At 57.0% G+C, this 18,413-nt stretch overlaps 4 protein-coding genes and 2 long non-coding RNA genes across 7 annotated transcripts in view; 3 read left to right on the top strand and 3 right to left on the bottom strand.

Annotated features, from left to right (window-relative positions):
* NPLOC4 (NPL4 homolog, ubiquitin recognition factor) overlaps positions 1-1,426 on the bottom strand; it is a 54,648-nt gene extending 53,222 nt beyond the window's left edge. Inside the window, exon 1 of one of the 2 annotated variants that reach the window (XM_061175293.1) lies at positions 1,322-1,426. In XM_061175293.1, coding sequence (XP_061031276.1) covers positions 1,322-1,336 — 15 coding nt within the window. In that variant the 5' untranslated portion in view covers positions 1,337-1,426. The remainder of the gene's footprint in view (positions 1-1,321) is intronic. The other variant, XM_061175292.1, reaches the window with a different exon arrangement.
* A 196-nt stretch (positions 1,427-1,622) lies between these two features.
* On the top strand, positions 1,623-3,135 carry LOC133080419 (uncharacterized). Its single transcript, XR_009698488.1, has 3 exons — positions 1,623-1,836; positions 2,586-2,685; positions 2,903-3,135. It is a non-coding gene; the product is annotated as an uncharacterized LOC133080419 (long non-coding RNA).
* A 6-nt stretch (positions 3,136-3,141) lies between these two features.
* Positions 3,142-3,895, top strand: LOC133080420 (uncharacterized). Its single transcript, XR_009698489.1, has 2 exons — positions 3,142-3,234; positions 3,546-3,895. It is a non-coding gene; the product is annotated as an uncharacterized LOC133080420 (long non-coding RNA).
* Positions 3,896-7,136: 3,241 nt separating this feature from the next.
* On the top strand, positions 7,137-10,951 carry TSPAN10 (tetraspanin 10). Its single transcript, XM_061176273.1, has 3 exons — positions 7,137-7,264; positions 8,537-9,129; positions 10,489-10,951. Exons 1-3 carry the CDS (start codon positions 7,229-7,231, stop codon positions 10,949-10,951), a joined length of 1,092 nt encoding a protein of 363 aa, XP_061032256.1. The 5' UTR covers positions 7,137-7,228.
* A 1,255-nt stretch (positions 10,952-12,206) lies between these two features.
* On the bottom strand, positions 12,207-13,984 carry PDE6G (phosphodiesterase 6G). The gene is made up of 3 exons (XM_061175489.1): positions 13,748-13,984; positions 13,234-13,274; positions 12,207-12,748 (listed from the first exon to the last, which is right to left on the bottom strand). Exons 1-3 carry the CDS (start codon positions 13,891-13,893, stop codon positions 12,672-12,674), a joined length of 264 nt encoding a protein of 87 aa, XP_061031472.1. The 5' UTR covers positions 13,894-13,984; the 3' UTR covers positions 12,207-12,671.
* A 2,926-nt stretch (positions 13,985-16,910) lies between these two features.
* OXLD1 (oxidoreductase like domain containing 1) lies at positions 16,911-18,395 on the bottom strand. The gene is made up of 2 exons (XM_061175488.1): positions 18,287-18,395; positions 16,911-17,469 (listed from the first exon to the last, which is right to left on the bottom strand). Exons 1-2 carry the CDS (start codon positions 18,344-18,346, stop codon positions 17,068-17,070), a joined length of 462 nt encoding a protein of 153 aa, XP_061031471.1. The 5' UTR covers positions 18,347-18,395; the 3' UTR covers positions 16,911-17,067.
* Positions 18,396-18,413: the final 18 nt, after the last annotated feature.

The following is an 18,413-nucleotide window of genomic DNA, read 5'->3' as shown; positions in this document are numbered from 1 at the left end:
CCCAAAATATTTCTTGGGGGAGTCAAAGAATTGGTGAGATAAAAATTAGTTATCCCATAGAAATTTTTAGAAGACCTCTTTCTAAATAAATAAATAAAAACTTTTGAAATAAATTTCAGAAGAATCATCTGTTTTAATTCCTCACAATCTGAGAAATTCGACAAGAGATCCATGCTATCAATGAGACCCTAGCCTTATATACACTAGGAGAAAAGTGGCCTTCTCTGAAACAACTCACACGTCCATGGTTACTTGAATTTGGTTAAAAATATTACAGTAAAAAGAAAGTCTGGAAGCAGATTTGAGTGCTAATTCTTAACCTATTTCTAGAATGAGTCACCAAAGACTAGTAAATCTTATTTTAAAAGTAATCAGTTGCTCGTTTCTCTTGGGGCATTCATGCCCTCTGCTCATCTCCAGGCTGGGAAACACGGAGCAGACGCCAGGGCCCCTGAATGGAGAGCTGCATTAGGAGGAGTCACTGGATGAAAGCCTGAAAGTCCAGAGCTGGAGGTTCCTGCAGCCCAGAGCATCCAGAGAGGAGGATGAATGCCATTCCCGACACCTGGCAAAACTGCAGAGGCCCTCCCATGGCCAAACTCTGAACGTGACTTGCCACCCCATACTGCTTCTGCTTCCTCCAGGAAATCCCAAGTGGTCCTTAACGTTAACCAAAAATTTTTCTGTCCAGCTGGTCTGTTGGGTTTTTTCCGGCCATACTGACTTCTGAGAGGAAACGTTCCACAAGTTAAGGGATGGCCAGTTTTTTCTGATTTTCACTTTTTTTTTTTTTTTAACTTTAAGCGGGGAAAGGGAGTGTCAATCCCTGACTTCGGGTACAAAATGACATCAACCTTTATAACATCCCTTTACAGACAGGTAGCTGTCAAGGTCTCCTTGCCATCCACCAGGGCACCGTCTCCCTTCTTAGCAACTTCCTCTCGTGGGAGGGGGTCCCCGTTTGTAGAAAGTGCTCTCCTTTTAAGGGACCCATGACAAGACACTCACTGGGGCGACGGAAGGAGGCAAGACAGACGGACAGGAGGCGAGGAGGGATCGTAGCCCTGGCCCCGAGGAACTGCAGCCCCTCCAAGCGCGACCCCCGCGACCAGGAATGGAACGGCCGACACAACCCACACCCCGCGGACGGCCCAGCCTCCCCCGTCGGCCGGGGACGGGAGGAGCTGAAGAGAGGAGGTCGGGAGCCCAGCCACCCGGCCGGCCCATGAAGAGGAGGGCGGGCCGTTGGGCCTCTCCGCAGGCCGCGCCGGCAAATCTGCTGCCTCATCCCGGCGCCCTCCCGCCCGGCCGCCCCACTCACGATGCTCTCGGCCATGGTGGCCGCTCCCGTATCCGGGCTTGAGCCCCGGGCCGCCGCCGCCTGCCGCCCCGCGGGCCTTGCAGCCCCGACCCCCGCCTCAGCCCCAGCCCCGGCCTCCGGCCGCCGCCGCCACCGCCGCTCCAGCTTCACCGCCCGGCCGCCACCGCCGCGACGTCCGGTGCCTCGCCCGACGCGCTCCCCCGGCCGCGCGACCGCGCAACCGGGTTCCGGCCGCGCAATCGGGTTCCGGCCGCGCAACCAGGTTCCGGCCCCACCAACGGCCTGCGCCTGCGCAGGGCGGCCCCGCGCCGGGCTCCCCACGGAGAGGCACTCCCCCTCCCTCCGCCCCGCCCGCTGGCCACACGGTGGAGAGACGCTGCGGAGAAGCCGGGAGGGAAGCGCAAACGCGCGTGTCGCCCAGGACAGCGAGACAGCGGTTAGCGGTCGGTGGGCTCGGATTGGACATTCCCAGCGCCTCGCTGGTCCCACGGAAATGGAGAAATAGCTTCGGGAAGGTGACATCATACCTTCATGATATGTATTTTTTAAGAAGGCATTTTCCCTGAATCTAACATAAGAGAAACGAATGAATTTCGACCACATTTTAGATAAATGCTTCTTTGCCACGGAGATACAATATCCTAAAATTGCCCCCAGGGCCAGCTTCATGCGCACCCACGTGTGTGGCTCCGAATGGCCTCACACTTGATTCAATGCTCTGCCGTCACCGTCTTGCAATCTTTAATAGTTTTCAGCAAGGAGCACCACATTTTTGTTTTGCACTGGGCCCTGCACATTTGGTAGCTGACCTTGCCTATGGTTATGAAAAAAAAGTTACGAAAACCTCTAAGAGACTAAACTATGTTTTGTTGTTGTTTTTTTTTTTAATTTATTTTTGGCTGTGTTGGGTCTTCGTTTCTGTGCGAGGGCTTTCTCTAGTTGCGGCAAGCGGGGGCCACTCTTCATCGCGGTGCGCGGGCCTCTCACTATCGTGGCCTCTCTTGTTGCGGAGCACAGGCTCCAGACGCGCAGGCTCAGTAGTTGTGGCTCACGGGCCCAGTTGCTCCGCAGCATGTGGGATCTTCCCAGACCAGGGCTCGAACCCGTGTCGCCTGCATTAGCAGGCAGATTCTCAACCACTGCGCCACCAGGGAAGCCCTAAACTATGTTTTTTAATCCCATGATTCAATTTCAGATTGTGTTTATTTGTCTCCTGTGCTGAAAACAGTTAGGAGGTTGTTACTCTCATTTCCTCTCCCTGCAGGAAGTCTGAGATCAGAGGGACAGCCGGTTTGGTTTCTTCTGAGGCCTCTCTCCTTGGCTTGCAGACAGCTGCCTTCCTCCTGTGTCTTTCCTCTGTACAGGTGCATCCCTGGTGTCTCTCTGAGTCCCATTTTCCTTTTCTTATAAGGTCATTGGAGGATGGCCCACCCTAATGGCCTGATTTTAAGTTGATTACCTCTTTAAAGGCCCTACCTCTAAGTCTCATTCTGAGGTTCTGGGGTTGGGACTTCAATATATAAATTTGGGGGGACGCAGTTCGGCCCATAACAGTATTGGTAACTATGATCTCATCCAAAGGCTACTCTATATCAGAACAAGGCTGAGATGGGGCCTGAAAGGTGATGACCGTCTCCCAGAGAGCCTGGCTTTGGAGCCTGATTGCGGTAACTGATGAGGCTGGGTGTGTCCCCTTTGAGGAAGAGACACAGTTTGGCTGCACAAGGCCTGACCTCCGGCTCCCGTCCTTGCCCTGACCTTCCGCCTGCAGCACAGCAGCCTGAGTGGTCCTTTTAAAGCATGAGTCAGGTTGGGATGCACGTTACTCAACACCTGTCATCTCCCCATCTCACTTGGAGCAAAATTCGAACAGCCATCCTTCTTCAAACTTTCCAGGCTTGCTCCCACCTAAGGTACTTTACAGGCCTGAAATGCTCTTCCTGCACACATCAGCCTAGTGTTGAAACAGAACAGGACCCTATGGTCTATGCCCCCCATGTCTTCCGCCTGCTTTTTGTGTGTGGAAAAACTTTAGCCAAAGAATAAGTTTAATCAGAGAAATGAGAAAATACAGAAACAAAGGAAAATAGTCAAAGGGGACAAAACAATAATAGTTTAAGTCAGTAAGCAAAGTCAAGGACCTTTAGTTCCTCCTCAAGGGCTATAGATAGTATTCTGAGCCGTGTCCTGGGAGCTGTTTTATAGATACTGAAACCCCCACCAGGTGGAAGAAGTTAACTACATGATGACCAGACTGTAGCCATGACAGAAGCTGCCACAATTCTGAGAATTGGCCTCATGGAAATGGGAACAAACTGACCCTGGAACTGAAGATTAACTGTACTTAAAACAATCAAGATGATGCTGGTCAGACCACCGATGACCAATTTCACAGATGACCATCAGAGCTGACTGTGCTGTCTCTGCATGTAGCCCCCTCTCTCCGTCTATAAAAGCTCTTGCCCACTGGTTGTCAGTGGAGGGGAGTCAGCCTTTGGACAGGAGTCTGCCCTTCCCCTTCCCCGGCCCCCGCAATTGCCAGCCTCAGAAATAAAGCAAACTTCCTTTCCACCAGCCTTGCCTCTTTATTGGCTTTTGAGCAGCGAGCAGCTGGACCCCACATTCAGTTACAGTGTGTGCCAAGTGCACTGCCCTCAGACTGAAGTTGCTGGCAGCACTGGCTGAGCTCCCCTTCGGGGACTGTGCTCACTCCAGGTCATGGTCCCTTCCCCAGGCAGCTCATGCCCAATAACAGTGGATGGCTATCAAGGCCCAGCCCCATGTCTCAATCTGGGACAACTCTGCAGGCCATCCGAGCTGCGGGGATCACCGAGGACTTTGTTGAGATTGCCTGACAGCTCGCCTTCTCCCTCCACCAGCACAATGCTGCTTCCTTCCCGGGTCTGGATCCTGAGACACTCCCCAGTGACCAGGGTTGGCCTCGCAGGGACCTTGACCTGAGAAAATCCACGAGGTTCGTTCCCTCTTTTTTTTTCTTCTTGGCCACGCCATAAGGCATGTGGGATCGTAGTTCCTTGACTGGAGATTGAACCCGCGCCGCTTGCATTGGAAGTGAGGAGTCTTAACCACTGGGCCACCAGGGAAGTCCCTCGTTCCCTCTTTTCCTTCGGCTTCTTCTCAGCCCTCTTCTTTTCTTTTTTTAGATTGATATGAAATTCACAGAACATACAGTTAACCATTTTAAAGGGAAAAACTCAGTATCATGTAGTATATTCCCAGTGTTGTACAACCACCTCCTCTACCTCATCCTAAAGTATTTTCATCACTCCCGGAAGGAAACCCTACACTCCTTCAGCAGTAGCCGCCATTTCCCCCTCCCCCAGCCACTGGCAACCACTAATCTACCTTCTGTCTCTATGGCTTCACCTATTCTGAATATTTTATATAAGTGGAATCGTACTGTATGTGGACTTTTGTGTCTGGCTTCTTTCACTGAGCACCATGTTTTCACGGTTCATCCATGTTGTAGCCTGTGTTAGAACTTCTTTCCATTTTATGGCTGAATAATCCACGGTATGGATGGAGTACATTTTGTTTCTCCATTCTTCATTGATGGACACCTGGGTTGTTTCCACCTTTTGGCTGCTGTGAACGTGTATATCCATGTATTTGTGTGAGTCTCTGTTTTCAGTCCTTTTGGGTGTATACCTAGGAACCAAACATTTTCCTACAGTGAGGCCTCTTTGATCACCTGATATAAGACAACACCCTCCCCCAGCCATTTCCTTTCCTTGCTTCAGAACACTCATGACCTTATAAAATAGCATATATTTAGTTGTTTCTTTGCTTACTCTGTGACTTCCCCTGTACTCAAATGTAAGCGCCTGATGACGGGGGATTGTCAGGTTTCCTCACTGTTGTACTGCAGGGCTCAGAACAGTCCCTGACAGAGAATAAACCCTGTGTCAGTCATCTGTGCTCACAATAATGCTGTGTTAACGAACTCTCCTCATTCAGTGGCTTAAAACTCAGCTGGCCCTCTGCCGGAGTGTAGGCTGGGCTCCGTGGGGTGGTCGTTCTGGGAGAAGCTAGTGGGGGACCCAAAGCAAGAACACAGACAAATGAAGCAAATAAAAATGAAAAGTGCTCCCTCGGCCGTACTGCTCTGGAACTGAACACCAGGAGGAGATTTCAGGGGATGGCATAGGTCAGGGCTCACAAGTGCCAGGCGTTTCAGGCCCAGCAAGCAGCCCATGTGGCTGGACTGTAAAGTGGTGACTAAATGGAGGAAAAGAGGCTGGGCTTAAACATCAAACGGAAGAAGCTGAGAAAGGGAGTGGGGAGGATGGTGGAGACGGGACAGGGCACATACATACCCCGGAGGCCACCCTGTTTCCTGCCACGCACACGTGTTTGCAGAGGGGCCCCTGGCAGCCTCTGCCCCCACCACGGCCTCCGGCCCCAGCAGCCAACAGCAGCGTCGACGCACGTCATAGCCTCACGCGCTCCACAAGCAGGACCCAGGAGGCGTGGGGGTGCGTGCCCAAGGTCTTCCAGAGTTGGTGGCGGGTAGGGGTCTGCTCTGAGCCAGTCTTTCCACCGCATCCAAGCCGGGGTGAGAGGGCCGACAATGCAGGGTCAGGGAGCCTGGAGCACATCTCTGCCTGCAGAGATGGGGTCCCTCCAAGCACTAGGGCACAATAGTAACCGTGACAAAGTCCTACTCCTGAGAAGCTCAGAGGGTGGGGGATCCCAGCCACCTCAAAACCAGGAAGGATGTGATCTAGCCAGTGATTTTAAAATAAATAAATAAAGGGGGACTTCCCTGGTGGTCCAGTGGTAAAGAATCCGCCTTACGATGCAGGGGACGCGGGTTCGATCCCTGGTCGGCGAACTAAGATCCCACATGCTGTGGGGCAACTAAGCCCACGCCACGGCTACTGAGCTCGTGCACCTCAGCTAGAGAGCCTGCGTGCCGCCAACTACAGAACCCACACACCCTGGAGCCTGCGGGCCACAACTAAGACCCGATGCAACCAAAAATAAATAAAATAAATAATAAATCTTTAAAAAAATAAAAAATAAAGGCACTTCAAATATACACATATAGGGACTTCCCTGGTGGCGCAGTAGTTAAGAATTCGCCTGCCAATGCAGGGAACACAGGTTCGATCCCTGGTCCGGGAAGATCCCACATGCTGCGGATCAACTAAGCCTGTGCGCCACAACTACTGAGCCTGCTCTCTAGAGCCCGTGAGCGACAACTGCTGAAGCCCGCACACCTAGAGCCCATGCTCCACAACAAGAGAAGCCACTGAAATGACAAGCCTGCGCACCGCAACAAGCAGTAGTCCCTGCTCGCCACAACTAGAGAAAGCCTGCACGCAACAACGAAGACCCAACGCAGCCAAAAATAAAATTAAAATAAATAAATAAATAAAAATTTAAAAATATATATACACACATATATATACATACGTATATATGTATGTATATGCATATATATACATAAAACTTCTTTCTTTCAGTGAATAAATCAGAGGATAAACTGGCATTTATCTGTGGGCAGGTCTCCCAGGCTGTTACTGGGAGCCAGGGTCTGATCTTCGGGCTGAGCTGAGGGGCAGAGCTGAACCCGCCAGGCTGAGGCCCACACTGGGGCCCTGTGGTGATGACCATGAGGCCTGCCCCCTGACAGCCCCACCCGCATCATGCCTGCACAGAGCGAGGGCAAGAATCTGGGCTCCAGAAGAAGGATCCTTTGCATCTCAACAAGCAGAGGCTGTCTTAAGCCCTAAACTGTGACTCCTCACATGATCCGATCGTGACTGCGAAGTCCCGGTGGGGCTCACAGCTCACAGAGCAGCCGGGGGCACAGGCAGCACCAGCCCTGGTGTCCCAGCCAGAGAGGCCGGCGGGGGACCAGCACACCTGTCCTGGTGGAGGATGGAGGAGGGGGAAAGGAGCCCCCTGCTGTCCCAGGTAAGCAGTGCCTGGAGGCCTGCCGGGGTTGGAGATGTCCCCGGCTGGGTTCTCCCCACCCTGGCTCACCAGAGCCATGTTGTGTGCTGGGGCTAGCCAGGAGGTGGATGCTCAGGAGGAGCTGCTAAGATTGGGGTGGGGCTTTATTAATCAGGTGCCTTAACCTCCCCCAGCGCCCTGTTCAGACTGTGAAAGGTGACCCGCCCTTGCCCTTGTGTTTGACACGGCGTGGGGTGCGTCCACACCCCAAGGAAAGCACACACCCAGGGGATGGTGCCCACCAGGGCCATCAGGCCACCCTCACATTTTCCCTGTCCCCCACCCACCTGTGACCTGCCCTGCCTTCTCACCTCCCTGTTGCCCCCTCCTCAAGGCTGCCATCCACTCAGCCTGGTATGGCCCCTGCACAAGAGATCTGGCAGGTCTCCCCGTGGATCTGGCAGGTCGTGGGGTGGGCTTTGGCTCAGGGTGCAGAAGGGGCTGAAGGCCAATGCCAGCAGCCTGTCCTTTTGCTCTTACTGACTTGTTGAGTTCTGGGGGGGCTGATCAATAACCCTCCTTTCCTCTGCTCTGATGTGGTCAGACAGGTGGGGAGTGAAGGGCCAGCTTCTTCCTGTTAAACTGGGAGCCCTGCCCAGGCCTGGGGCCTTAGCTTCCTCATTCTTCCCCCACAACCAAACTCAAGGGCCTGCTGCCCCTCCCCCTGCAGAGAGGGGGCAGAAGCCCTCCCATACCTGCCTGCCAGTGGATGGGCTGCGGAGGCAGGCATATCTGAAGTGGAGACTGTCCATCAAGGGGCCAAATGGAACTGGCTTTGCAGCTTCTCCCAACCTCATGATCCGTGAGCCAGTCCTCTGTTGGGGAACCAAGAGGAGGGTGGGGGGAACCGAGAGAGGGGGTGGGCCCAACCATCAACACCCTGTTAATTTTCTCCGTGGTAAGGCCAGGGCCCCTGAGCTTGGCTGAGCGTCCTGCTGGAGGGCAAGGTGGGGTCCTTGGGAGGCCCTGCACCCCACAGAGCCCCGGTCTCCTGGCCTCTCCTCTCCCTGCCCCCAGAGCCCCTCACCGTCCCCTCTGCTGCTTGGCCAAGTAGGACAAGCCTTAAGGCTCCCACGTCCCTGGCCTTCTAGGGTCTTTGAGCACCCTCTTCCGCCTTCACCTTCCAGCTTCCTCCCCCCTGCAGGCTCTGACCCTGCTCCCAGCTGAGTGTCACAGGGTCTGAGTGAAGAGGGTTGCCCTGGTGAGACCTCCCTCTTCTTCCTCCCTCTGCAGGATGCTGGGGGTCAGGAACCACCCCTCGCCGGGAGCAGCCCCCTCACTTCAAGTCACCCAGGGCCAGCACCCTGGGAGGACCAGGCCCGGAGGGCAGGCCTTGGGGGGGTCCTGGCCTGCTGCTTCCCCTGGGGAAGCAGCTGCCTCAAGTGCCTGATCTTCCTGTCCAACTTCGTCTTCTCTCTGCTCAGCCTGCTGGCCCTGGCCATCGGGCTCTGGGGCCTGGCCGTCAAGGGGTCTCTGGGGAGTAGTTGGGGGGCCCCCCTGCCCGCAGACCCCATGCTGGGGCTGGTGCTGGGCGGGCTGGCGTTCAGTGTGGTGAGCCTGGCAGGCTGCCTGGGTGCCCTCTGCGAGAACGCCTTTCTGCTGCGCTGCTTCTCTGGGGGCATCCTCGCCTTTCTGGTGCTAGAGGCCGTGGCAGGGGCCCTGGTGGTGGCCTTCTGGGGCCAGTTACAGGATGACCTGGAGCACGTCCTACACATGGCCATCACCCACTACCAAGACGACCCAGACTTGTGCTTCCTCATTGACCAAGTTCAGCTCGGGCTGCAGTGCTGCGGGGTGGCCTCCTACCAGGACTGGCAGTGGAACCTGTGAGTCCTAGAGCCTGCAAGGGCGGAGGGCAGCCCCGTGGTGGCCGGCAGGGTCCCTGGGGCTGGAGGGGAGGCGGGCCACACACACACTCACATGCACAGACTCACCCATACACAAAGTCACCCGTATAGGCTTCTCACCCGTACACATACGTGCGCACATGCTCATGTGGGCACACTTGCGCATGTACACACTCAGGCCCAGCCAGGGCCACATGGTCATGCAGGGATGTTAATAGAGAAGCTCAGCCAGTAGACCTAGAAAGTCACTTTTGGGGGTTGTTTTTTTTTTCTTTTTCAGTAAGGACATCGTACATCTCAATGTCAATTGAAAATAACTTTTAGTTTAATTCAGGACATCATTTTGGACTATGACTCCACAGTTCGCCCTCCACTGCGTGTGTGTGTGTGTGTGTGTGTGTGTGTTTGTGTGTGTGTACATGTGTGTGTTTAGAGCCATATGGAGACTCTTGAAAACCAGCCATTTGTACCCAACAGTCCCTGAGACATGCTGGGCCCTTCTTTCTGGGCACCTTAGAAGCACCCATCTGGATTGTTCTCATTTGGTGGCTGAGTGTGACTTTGGGTTGGTGGCAGCCCTTTCTGGTGTTGTGATGCCACCCAGCCTGCCGACCTCCAAGCCCCTGCCTTAGTGAAGCCCGTTCTTCAAGGAGATGAGACTGCCTGTGAGGGAGGCCGAGGGAGCCTTCTGGTCACAGGGCCCTGGCCGCCAGTCAAAGGCCAAGGGCACCTGAGGGCTGCCTGAAGTGGGTGACAAGAGCAACAGTCTCTCGAGGCCCTGCGAGCTCCTCCCAAGCCTCCCGTCCCTTTTTGCTGCCCAGTGTGGCCCCTCATGCCCCCACCACGACCCGGTGACCACTACAGAAGCCTCTACCAGTCCTCAACCCACCTTCTCCCACTCCAGCTCTGCTGCTCAGACCAACTCAGCAGCATCTGTGGAGCGAGGCCATCTTACTTCCAGCCCCCATCAAACCCTTGCCTCCCTTCAACTGTCTTACGCAGTGTGTGCCTTCTAACCAAGAAGCATGTGCAGAGGGCTACCCGGTGCTGGGATGAATTATAGAGAGCTGGGTATTGTGTGTGTGTCTGTGTGTGCACAAGTGTGTGTGAGTGTGCATGTGTGTGTGTACATGCCTGCCAGTGTGGATTCCCGCTGTGTGCATGTGTGTGTGCATTCATGCCTGCGTGCTTGCATGCATGCACATGTGCATGCCTGCGTGCCTATGTGTGTGTGTGGCCATGGAAGTTTGAAGGTGGGTAGGAGACATTCCACACAGCGCTGGGGTCCTGGACCAGGGGCCCTGCCCTCCAGACTGATGCTTCCTTACGCCCTTGCAGGTACTTTAACTGCAGCTCCCCTGGGGTCCAGGCCTGCAGCCTTCCTGCCTCCTGCTGTATCGACCCCTGGGAAGATGGAGCCTCAGTCAATGACCAGTGTGGCTTCGGGGCCCTGGGCCTGGATGAGGATGCGGCCCAGAGGGTGGTGCACTTGGAGGGCTGCGGCCCCCCACTCCTCCAGTGGCTGCACAGCAACATCTGGGCTGCAGGTGGCTATGCCATCGTGGTCGTGGTGGTCCAGGGGGCAGAGCTCCTGCTGGCCACCCAGCTGGTGAGGGCCCTGGCTGTCCACAAGAGGGCAGCAGAGAGTGAGGGCTTGTCCACAGGACCCCCAGACTCAGTGCCCTCCCCTCTGCCAAACTGGTCCCGGGCTGACTGGCAGGTGAGACGAAAGACCAGGGCACCGGGATGGCGTCTGGGGCTGCAGGCCTCCCCTCCCCTCCCAGGGAAGGTGTCAGAATAACCCGCCTTGGTGCTTGTGGACACGCACCTTGGGCCCCCAGGCCTCCTCCACCTGCTGGCCTCTGGCTCCCCAGGGTCCCCTTTCCCCCACACTGCCCACTTGCTTGCAAACGCTGCCATGGTCCGAGTGTAAGCTGACCCCAACGACTGCCTGGCCAGCGTCTGCCTCCCACAGAGGGTGCTTGCAAAGCCTGGCTGGCAGGGAGAGTGGGGGGCGAGCGAGACTGGATGAAATCCTGCCACCGAGCCCCAACTCGGACCCTCACCCCAACCCTCACTTCCGATCTCCACATCTGACCACTTTTGACCCTCACCACTGACCCCCCGCTTCCAACACCTCCAAGCCCAGTCTATGAGTCCCCACGTCCTCACCGTAGCCTGGCCCCTGCTCTCCTCTGGGGCCACCTCCCCCTTTCCTGTCCATTGCGGTGGTTGAGGATGAGGCCCAGGCCTCTCCCTCCAGAGTGCTTTTTTTTGGGGGGGGGGTAAGTTTTATTGAGATGTATCACTCATACAGTAAATTGCACCAACCTTAAGTGGGCAGCCTGGGGGTTCTTACTTATCCACACACCTGTGGACCCACTACCAGGTCTAGATACAGCCCCAGCAGGGTCCTTCGTCTCCTCCTCGAGGTCACCCCTGTTGGAACTTTGTCGCCTTTGGTTAGCATGGCTTTTTCTGGCCTTCACATAAACGCGGTCACAGGGGCCCCCTTCCTGAGAGTCACTCTCTGGTCACTGCTGTGTGAACAGACCCCCCCGACGTCCTTGTGGCACTTGGGCAGCTTCCCGAAGATGACTGCCACTGGGGGCAGTTTCCCGCAGGTTTGTGTGTGGCAGCGTGCCCTGCTTCTCCTGGGTGTGGTGTCAGGAGCGGAATTGCAGGGTTACTGGTGGGTGTCTGTCCAGCTTTAGTGGACAGTAAGGATGGGCTGGCTGGGCCCAATCTCCCTGCACCTGTCTCCTCACCTGTGGGGAGCAGATAGGCGTTCCCTCCCCCTGACCTGAGCTCTGGTCCCTGGAGTACGTGGGGCTGCCTGCCTTGCCCCAATCCAGCCATCAAGAGCCTGGCTCAGTGCCCGATGTGCTTCCTTCCCTCAGCCTGGCCAGGCCCCTGCCATCCCTGCCACCTGTGCCCACATCCGTCCACTCTTGCTGAAGAGACTCCACCCTCGGGCCCTGCCCCCACTGACAACACATCCCAGACAAGTGGTGGAGGACACGCTAATTTTATTTGAAACAGGACAGCAAGCATGGGCCGTGTTGGAAAGGACAAGCATCCTGCTGGTGTGACAGGTCCAGAGGGGTCTTGCTCTCTCACTGACGCCCGCAGGACTGCTGCCACCCACTCCGCCAGTGCAAGGGCCTCAGCTGGGAAGGGCTAGTGGGGGGAGCTTGTCCTCACCCCCAGACAGGCAGGACAGGGGACACTCCTGGGAGGCCTGCCCTAGCTTTCCAGCCATGGGAGGAGAGGGTCTGTGGACCAGTGTCTCCAGAAGTTAAGCCGGGCCTGGCCGGCCAGAGAGGGTGTCCTGCAGGGAGTTGGTGGGCTCCTGGCAACTAGCTTCCGTGGGCCTGAGGTCGCCGCCCTGCGGGGATCTCCAGACACAATCTCTGGACACTCTGGAACCCCCCGGCGGGGGGGCGGCCCTGCTCACAGGAATCCTGAGCAGGGGTCAGAGAGGGCAGCGGCATGGAGGGGCCAAGGGCCGGGGTCCAGTGCTAGATGATGCCGTACTGGGCCAGCTCATGCAGCTCCAGGTGGTTGAAAGCCTCCCATGGGCAGATGACAGTGATGTCTGCAGGACAAGGGGGCCAGTGGGTCCATGAGGGTTCCAAGGCCCCAGGAGCCACCATCCCCTCCGGGCCCTGTTGTCCACACCCCAATGGTGAGAGTACAAGTCCGGGGTGTAGAGCCCTCCTTTCAGGACATACCACCTTTGGGGTGTGTCGAACGGGCGCCCTGCCCAGGAAGAGAGTGGGTGCAGCAGGCCCAGGGAGGGGGCCAGAGGAAGGTGGGCCTTGCTGCTGGGGGGAGGGGACAGCAAGAGCTTTGTTCTTTTCCAGCCCCTCCAAGCACTCGGTGGACCCGCTGTGTAGGAACAACCCCACTCGGGTGGTGTCTGAAGCTTGAAGTTGGGAAAAAAAAAAGGAAGGACAGCTGGGGGTGGTGCCCTAAGTGAGCCTCTGCCTGAGGAAGCAGGGGCAGGGGTGATGGGGCCCCAGGCACACTGGGGGGTGGGCAAGTGGGGGGGACCTGGGTGGACGCTAGTCGCCGTCATACCTGTTCCCAGGCCTTCCATTCCGGGGATGTCGTCACCAAACCTACAAGAACAGAGCGGTCAGGGCCAGGAAGAGCGGAGAGGGGGCGTGCATACACTTGAGTGCAGGTTCCTGGAAACGTGGTGTGTCTGAGTGTGTCCTGGGTGTGTACACATGGGGCTCTTTGGGTGCAGGGAGACATATCAGTTGGTGGGGCTGTGGCTGAGTGTCTGGGTGGCCGCGGGTGGGTGTGCTTTCCAGACAAGAACAGCTAGAGAGGGTGACGGGAGACCCTGCCCTCCCAGTCCCCTCCACCCCCCGCCCCCCGTGCCAGGGAATGGGGCACCTGAGACAGGCTGGCTCAGGCCCTCAAGACCCGCACCACCTGCTTAAGAGGATGGGACCACCTTCCACTAGCAAAGGGTGGCTGAGGCCCCACCCAGCCCCCCAACCTGAAGTGCAGCCCCATCTCCCTCCTGTGCAGCAGGTGGGCCCTCCACCCCCATCAGGACCAGCCCTCCCACAGCTCTGCTTACCCTTGGACGCCTTTCTTAGGGGGCTTGCTCTTGAACTGCCTGGTTTGCCGCTGCTTAAATTTGGGGGGCCCTTTCCTGGGAGTGACGGGCCCCCCAATCACCCTGGTGGCCGACCGGATCTCGGCCTTGGGCGGCTCCAGGTTCATGGCCAGGCTGGCAGAGACCCCGCGGCGACTTTCGGCTTCTGGACTCCCTCACGCTGTGGGCCCTCCTGCTTCCGACCTGCCTCTCAGGTCTCAACCCACCAGAGCAGAGGAAACCCTGAAACATGAGACCCACCGGTCCCCAGTATGACCCAAACAGCAGCCCCCTGTCCCAGGGAGCCCCAGGCAGGGGGTGAGAGTGCTGGGTGGCCCCCGGTGTGCCCCTCCTCACTGCCTCCCCCTTCTCCTGCATTCCCCATCCCAATCCCTGGGGTGGGACACTTGGTCTCATTCATGGTGGCATGTTAGGCACCTAGCGGTGCCAATAATGGTAACCCGAGAAATGGGAGGGCAGGGTGCCCGGGCAGGGGAGGGGCCTGTGTCACAATGAAACGCCCAGGCAAGCTGTGTAGCCCTGGCCCCAGCAGCGTCTTCCCTCTGCTGGTAAATACCCTGCCTCCCCGCCCCCGCCCCCATCCCCCACCCCAGCCACTCACTGGGCACCAGAATCACCTGCTGGTGTCCTTGAACCCACTGCACAGGGTGACCTCCCCTCCTCCTCTCCCCCGGAGTCTCCCCCTGGATGCCCTAAGCTCTGGTGACCTAGGCCAGGGGCAGCTCACCTTCCTCTAAGCCTATTAGCATCAGAGGGAGACCCTAATTCCTCAGGGTCCACTATAAGCCCAGAAAGTTCTGGGGCTAAGTACATGATGCAGAGAGGAGCCGCTGCCCTGGCACTGGATGCCTCAGGCACCACCTCTTGGGTTCCGTTTCTTGCCCCCACCCCCACTTGTGGGCTGCAATGCCTGACTCCAGCCTGCGGCCACCGCTGGCTGCCTGCTAGAGTATTAGGGCTGAGATCAACCGGGAGGCAAGAACAGGTGGTTCTACCAGCGAGGAAAGCCTGGTTGTAGGTGCCGGGGCACCCGGGATTGGGTGGACCCCACTGTGGACCTTCCTTCCCTAAGGTTCGGTCTCTGTGCCGGGACCAGCAGCAGCCTGAGAGGAACCAGGGGACAGGAGCTGGATCTACACGGGGTCCAAGTTGGACAGCAGCAGTTCTGGTGGCCCCGGCTGCTCAAACCCCACGACACCCACTCCTCACAGCCTAGGTAGTGTAGGCCCAGCTGGACCCCTTCTCTAGTCCCAGGCCATTGGCCTGGCGTGGGCAGCTCTGAGCCCTGATAGAGCGCCAACTATCAGATGCTGTCCCCATGGAAACCGCTGCCCAAGTTGCCCCGGCCCTAGCCCGGCCTGTGGCTGGTGCCCACTCAGGTTGGCTGACTGTGTGTGGCCTGAGGCTCCGAGACCATTGCTAGCCTGGGGGACAGCCTGCACCACTATTTGGCATGAGGAACAGAGGAGGTGATGGGCTGGGTGTCCTCTGTGAACAGGGCAGTAGGTGGCCTCCCCCAGACCCAGACCTCAGGATGGTGGTGAAAATCCCACCCACTCCCCACCCTCTGGGCAGATACCCACTAACGCCCTTGGGTAAGTGGCCACCAGGAGAAGCAACCTGGGAAGGTCATTACTCACCAAGTACCGGGGCAGGTCTCAGTGGACCATGGGTGTGAGTAGCAGGCCTCCCTTAGGCAGGGTGCCGGCTGGGCATTTATCCTGCAGCTGGGTAATCTGATTAGGACTGTGCCTTGACACCACACTAATGAGATTGTAGGGTGGGTAGCAGCACCGAGGATTCCCCGAGATGGGGGAAGGGGCTCAGGTGCGGTCAAGGGCCTGAAGGAAGGATGAGCCGGGGACAGGGTCAAGGCAGGAACGGGACGTGTGACCACAAACAGCCAGACTCTCCTGAAGCTGCTCATTTTTGAAGCAAGGATGAGAAGGCACTGGCTGCTGTCTTAGGCCTCCCCACCCTTACTGTCCTGACTGCTGAGGAACCCGCCTTTGTGGCCCCCAAAGCCCTGTATAGCCTGTCCCGATCCACTTCTTTGGCCTCACCTCTCATCCCTTCCTCTTGCTCTCTGTGCTCCAAGGAGCCTCTTCCACCCCAGGGCCTTTGCACCTGCTGCTCATGCCATGTGGTGCATTTTCTATTGTACATCTCTCCCCTTCCCCTCGTTCCCTCCTCCTGGGACTTCAAAGATCTGCCCCAGTATCATATACACATAGAAAATCTTTCACAAATATGTGTTTTTGAGAAAAATACAGTAAACCTCTTCCAACATCTCTGAGATAAACCACCTCCATGTTGTAGACCCCTTCAGGGGCCCCAAGCCCACTAGGCTCTGCTGTGCTTTTGTCTCTAGGGAAATCTTTCTCTTCCTGGGCCATTTTCAAATCTGTAGGACAGGGTTGGAGTAGATGCTCTCTGACAAAGTGTAACAAACATGTATTGCTATAATCATGTTTCTCTGAACCAACCAAAACTGCTTCTGGATGACATCACTAGCTAGCCAAGACAACCCGCACTACCGGGTGTATCCCCAGGCATTAGCACGGCAGCACGTTTTGTGGCTGTGTGGTTTCATTCTCTGGTCCACAGATCTGTCTCTGTGGGAAACTCTGGCTTTACATTGAAGGCCCCTACCTGGGAAGGCCTGCTTATCAGCTCAAATTCTTTGTGAAGCCTTATAACAACCCAAGCTTTTCCCTTAAATGAGAGAAGATACAACAGGCATAAATTCATTTAACCCTGTCCGTCCAGGCCACTGGTATCAGAGCTTGAAAGCCTGCAGCTGGATGAATGGGGCACATTCCAGGCCACCTGCGGGCATGTGTGCCTGCCAGAGCTTTGCTAACAGCAACCTCTCAGGACCGGATGGTCCTCCCTCTGCCGCACCACTGAGAGTAACCAGAGCTGACCTTTGGGACTTCTGGGATGCTGGGACATAGAAGGGGGCCCCTGGGGTCATTGTCACTTGAATAGTCAAGGAAACAGGTTTAGCCAACCTCACAGGTTGGTGAAGCCTGTAGGTGCCCAGTGGACATACAATGACATCTGCACGTGCTTTCCTTGAGGTGATACACGCCTATGGATGACAACACAAAAGCCTCCTGTCTAACCACCACACAGAACTTATTTATTCTCAGGCAAAGTCAATAGACAACTCTTCCTGTTCCTGTCGACACCAGATGCACAAAGGGGCCGTGGATAAAGGAGGCTGTGCTGCATCCCGACGAGGAGTCTGTCGGGGTGAGGCTGTCCGGCCAGGCGGCTCAGCTCCCACTCCTCACACGGAGCCGGATCTCCATCCGGAGGAAGGCCTTGAGGTTCTCATCAGCCACGTGCTCCTCCAGGGCGGCCAGGGCCCGCTCCCCGCCGTCCTGGTAGTGCTGCAGCAGTGCGTCTGCGTATTCCACCCACACGCAGTTGGGGCAGCCGCTCATGCAGCAGTTGGTGGGGGGCTGGAGCTCAGGGGGTGGCGGGTACAGGGGCTCTGAGGGCTCCCCACCAGGCAGGGAGGACTCGGGCTGCCCAGTGCCCGCTGCACCTGCTTGGGAGCCCACCTCCACATGGTCCTTCCTGAACTCTCTGTGGCCTTCACGGACTCGGATCCTGTGAAGAGTGCTGCCATCTCCAGGAAGCCTTTGGCCCCATTCCCAGCTGGATAGTGGCCCCTAAGGATTCAGATAAGCACCTGAGTCTCCAGGAAGCTGGTAAGGCTCTGCCTGCCTCCAGCTCTGGGGAAATTTCGGCCTCCTGTCACTGGCAGGGGGCTCCATGTCTTTCTCAGCTTCCTCACATCCTGCGTAACCTTAGACAAGTTACTTCACCCATAGACTCAGTTTCCCATTTGTAAAATTGATGTAATGCTTGGTACGAGGATGAGCCACAGGTTCATGAGAAATGCTGGGTTCAAGGCCTCGCACTAGGCGTGCCCTCCAGCAGATGGTGGGGGTTGAGACTGCACCTCCAGCTAAGATGGCTCTGCCTGGTGGACAGGAGTATGGCGGGGCGGAAGCCTGTGAGCTCCAGCCCACACAGCCACCTCTCCCTCTCCAACCAGTACTGCCACGTCCCTCCCCCGTGAGCATCCTGACTAATCGCATCACCCCTTCATCCCTGTTTCTCTCTGTCACATGAGAAGACCAAGTCATTCCCAAAGGCCAGTGGGCAGCCCTCTCCCCACCTCCAGCCCCCACCCCGACCCCCTGGTCCCCTTCCCTGCTCTGTCTCCAGGGCACTGAACACAGGCGCAAACTTTACTTATTTCTCTAACTCCTCTTGCGAGGAGCACCAACTCCTTGTTCACTGAGGTTTCCCCAAAGGCTTCGCACACAGCCGGTGTTCAACAGGTACTGGACGAGGGAACGAGCTCAGAACCCGCCGGCACCACCCTGGGCTCTGCCCGGATGCGGGGAGATTGGGGCTTCTCGGCCCCTGCGGGGCACGGCCTCCCGAACGCATTCCGTCCCCGTCCCCGCCGGTACTTGCCTGGCCGCGGGCAGCGACTGACACCGCCAGACCTCCCCGGGCCACACTCCACAGCAGCATCGCCCACGGCCTGGCCCACAGCGCAGGCGCCCCCCAGTCGGCCCCGCCCGAGCTGTGAATGGCGGCC

The sequence above is a fragment of the Eubalaena glacialis genome, chromosome 19 (genome assembly GCF_028564815.1).
Source record: "Eubalaena glacialis isolate mEubGla1 chromosome 19, mEubGla1.1.hap2.+ XY, whole genome shotgun sequence".
Taxonomy (NCBI): domain Eukaryota; kingdom Metazoa; phylum Chordata; class Mammalia; order Artiodactyla; family Balaenidae; genus Eubalaena; species Eubalaena glacialis.
The sequence above is the reverse complement of the archived record's forward strand: the minus strand, read 5'-3'. Positions and strand labels throughout refer to the sequence as shown.

Excerpts from the sequence above, each read along its gene's own strand:
- TSPAN10 (XM_061176273.1), top strand. The coding sequence starts at position 7,229 with ATGGAGGAGGGGGAAAGGAGCCCCCTGCTGTCCCAG. Across the intron at positions 7,265-8,536 it reads GGAGCCCCCTGCTGTCCCAG|GATGCTGGGGGTCAGGAACC; the intron begins GTAAGCAGTGCC and ends CTCCCTCTGCAG. Across the intron at positions 9,130-10,488 it reads CAGGACTGGCAGTGGAACCT|GTACTTTAACTGCAGCTCCC; the intron begins GTGAGTCCTAGA and ends ACGCCCTTGCAG.
- PDE6G (XM_061175489.1), bottom strand. The coding sequence starts at position 13,893 with ATGAACCTGGAGCCGCCCAAGGCCGAGATCCGGTCGGCCACCAGGGTG. Across the intron at positions 13,275-13,747 it reads CCTAAGAAAGGCGTCCAAGG|GTTTGGTGACGACATCCCCG; the intron begins GTAAGCAGAGCT and ends CTGTTCTTGTAG. Across the intron at positions 12,749-13,233 it reads AATGGAAGGCCTGGGAACAG|ACATCACTGTCATCTGCCCA; the intron begins GTATGACGGCGA and ends CTTGTCCTGCAG.
- OXLD1 (XM_061175488.1), bottom strand. The coding sequence starts at position 18,346 with ATGCTGCTGTGGAGTGTGGCCCGGGGAGGTCTGGCGGTGTCAGTCGCT. Across the intron at positions 17,470-18,286 it reads CAGTCGCTGCCCGCGGCCAG|GGGCCACTATCCAGCTGGGA; the intron begins GCAAGTACCGGC and ends CTGAATCCTTAG.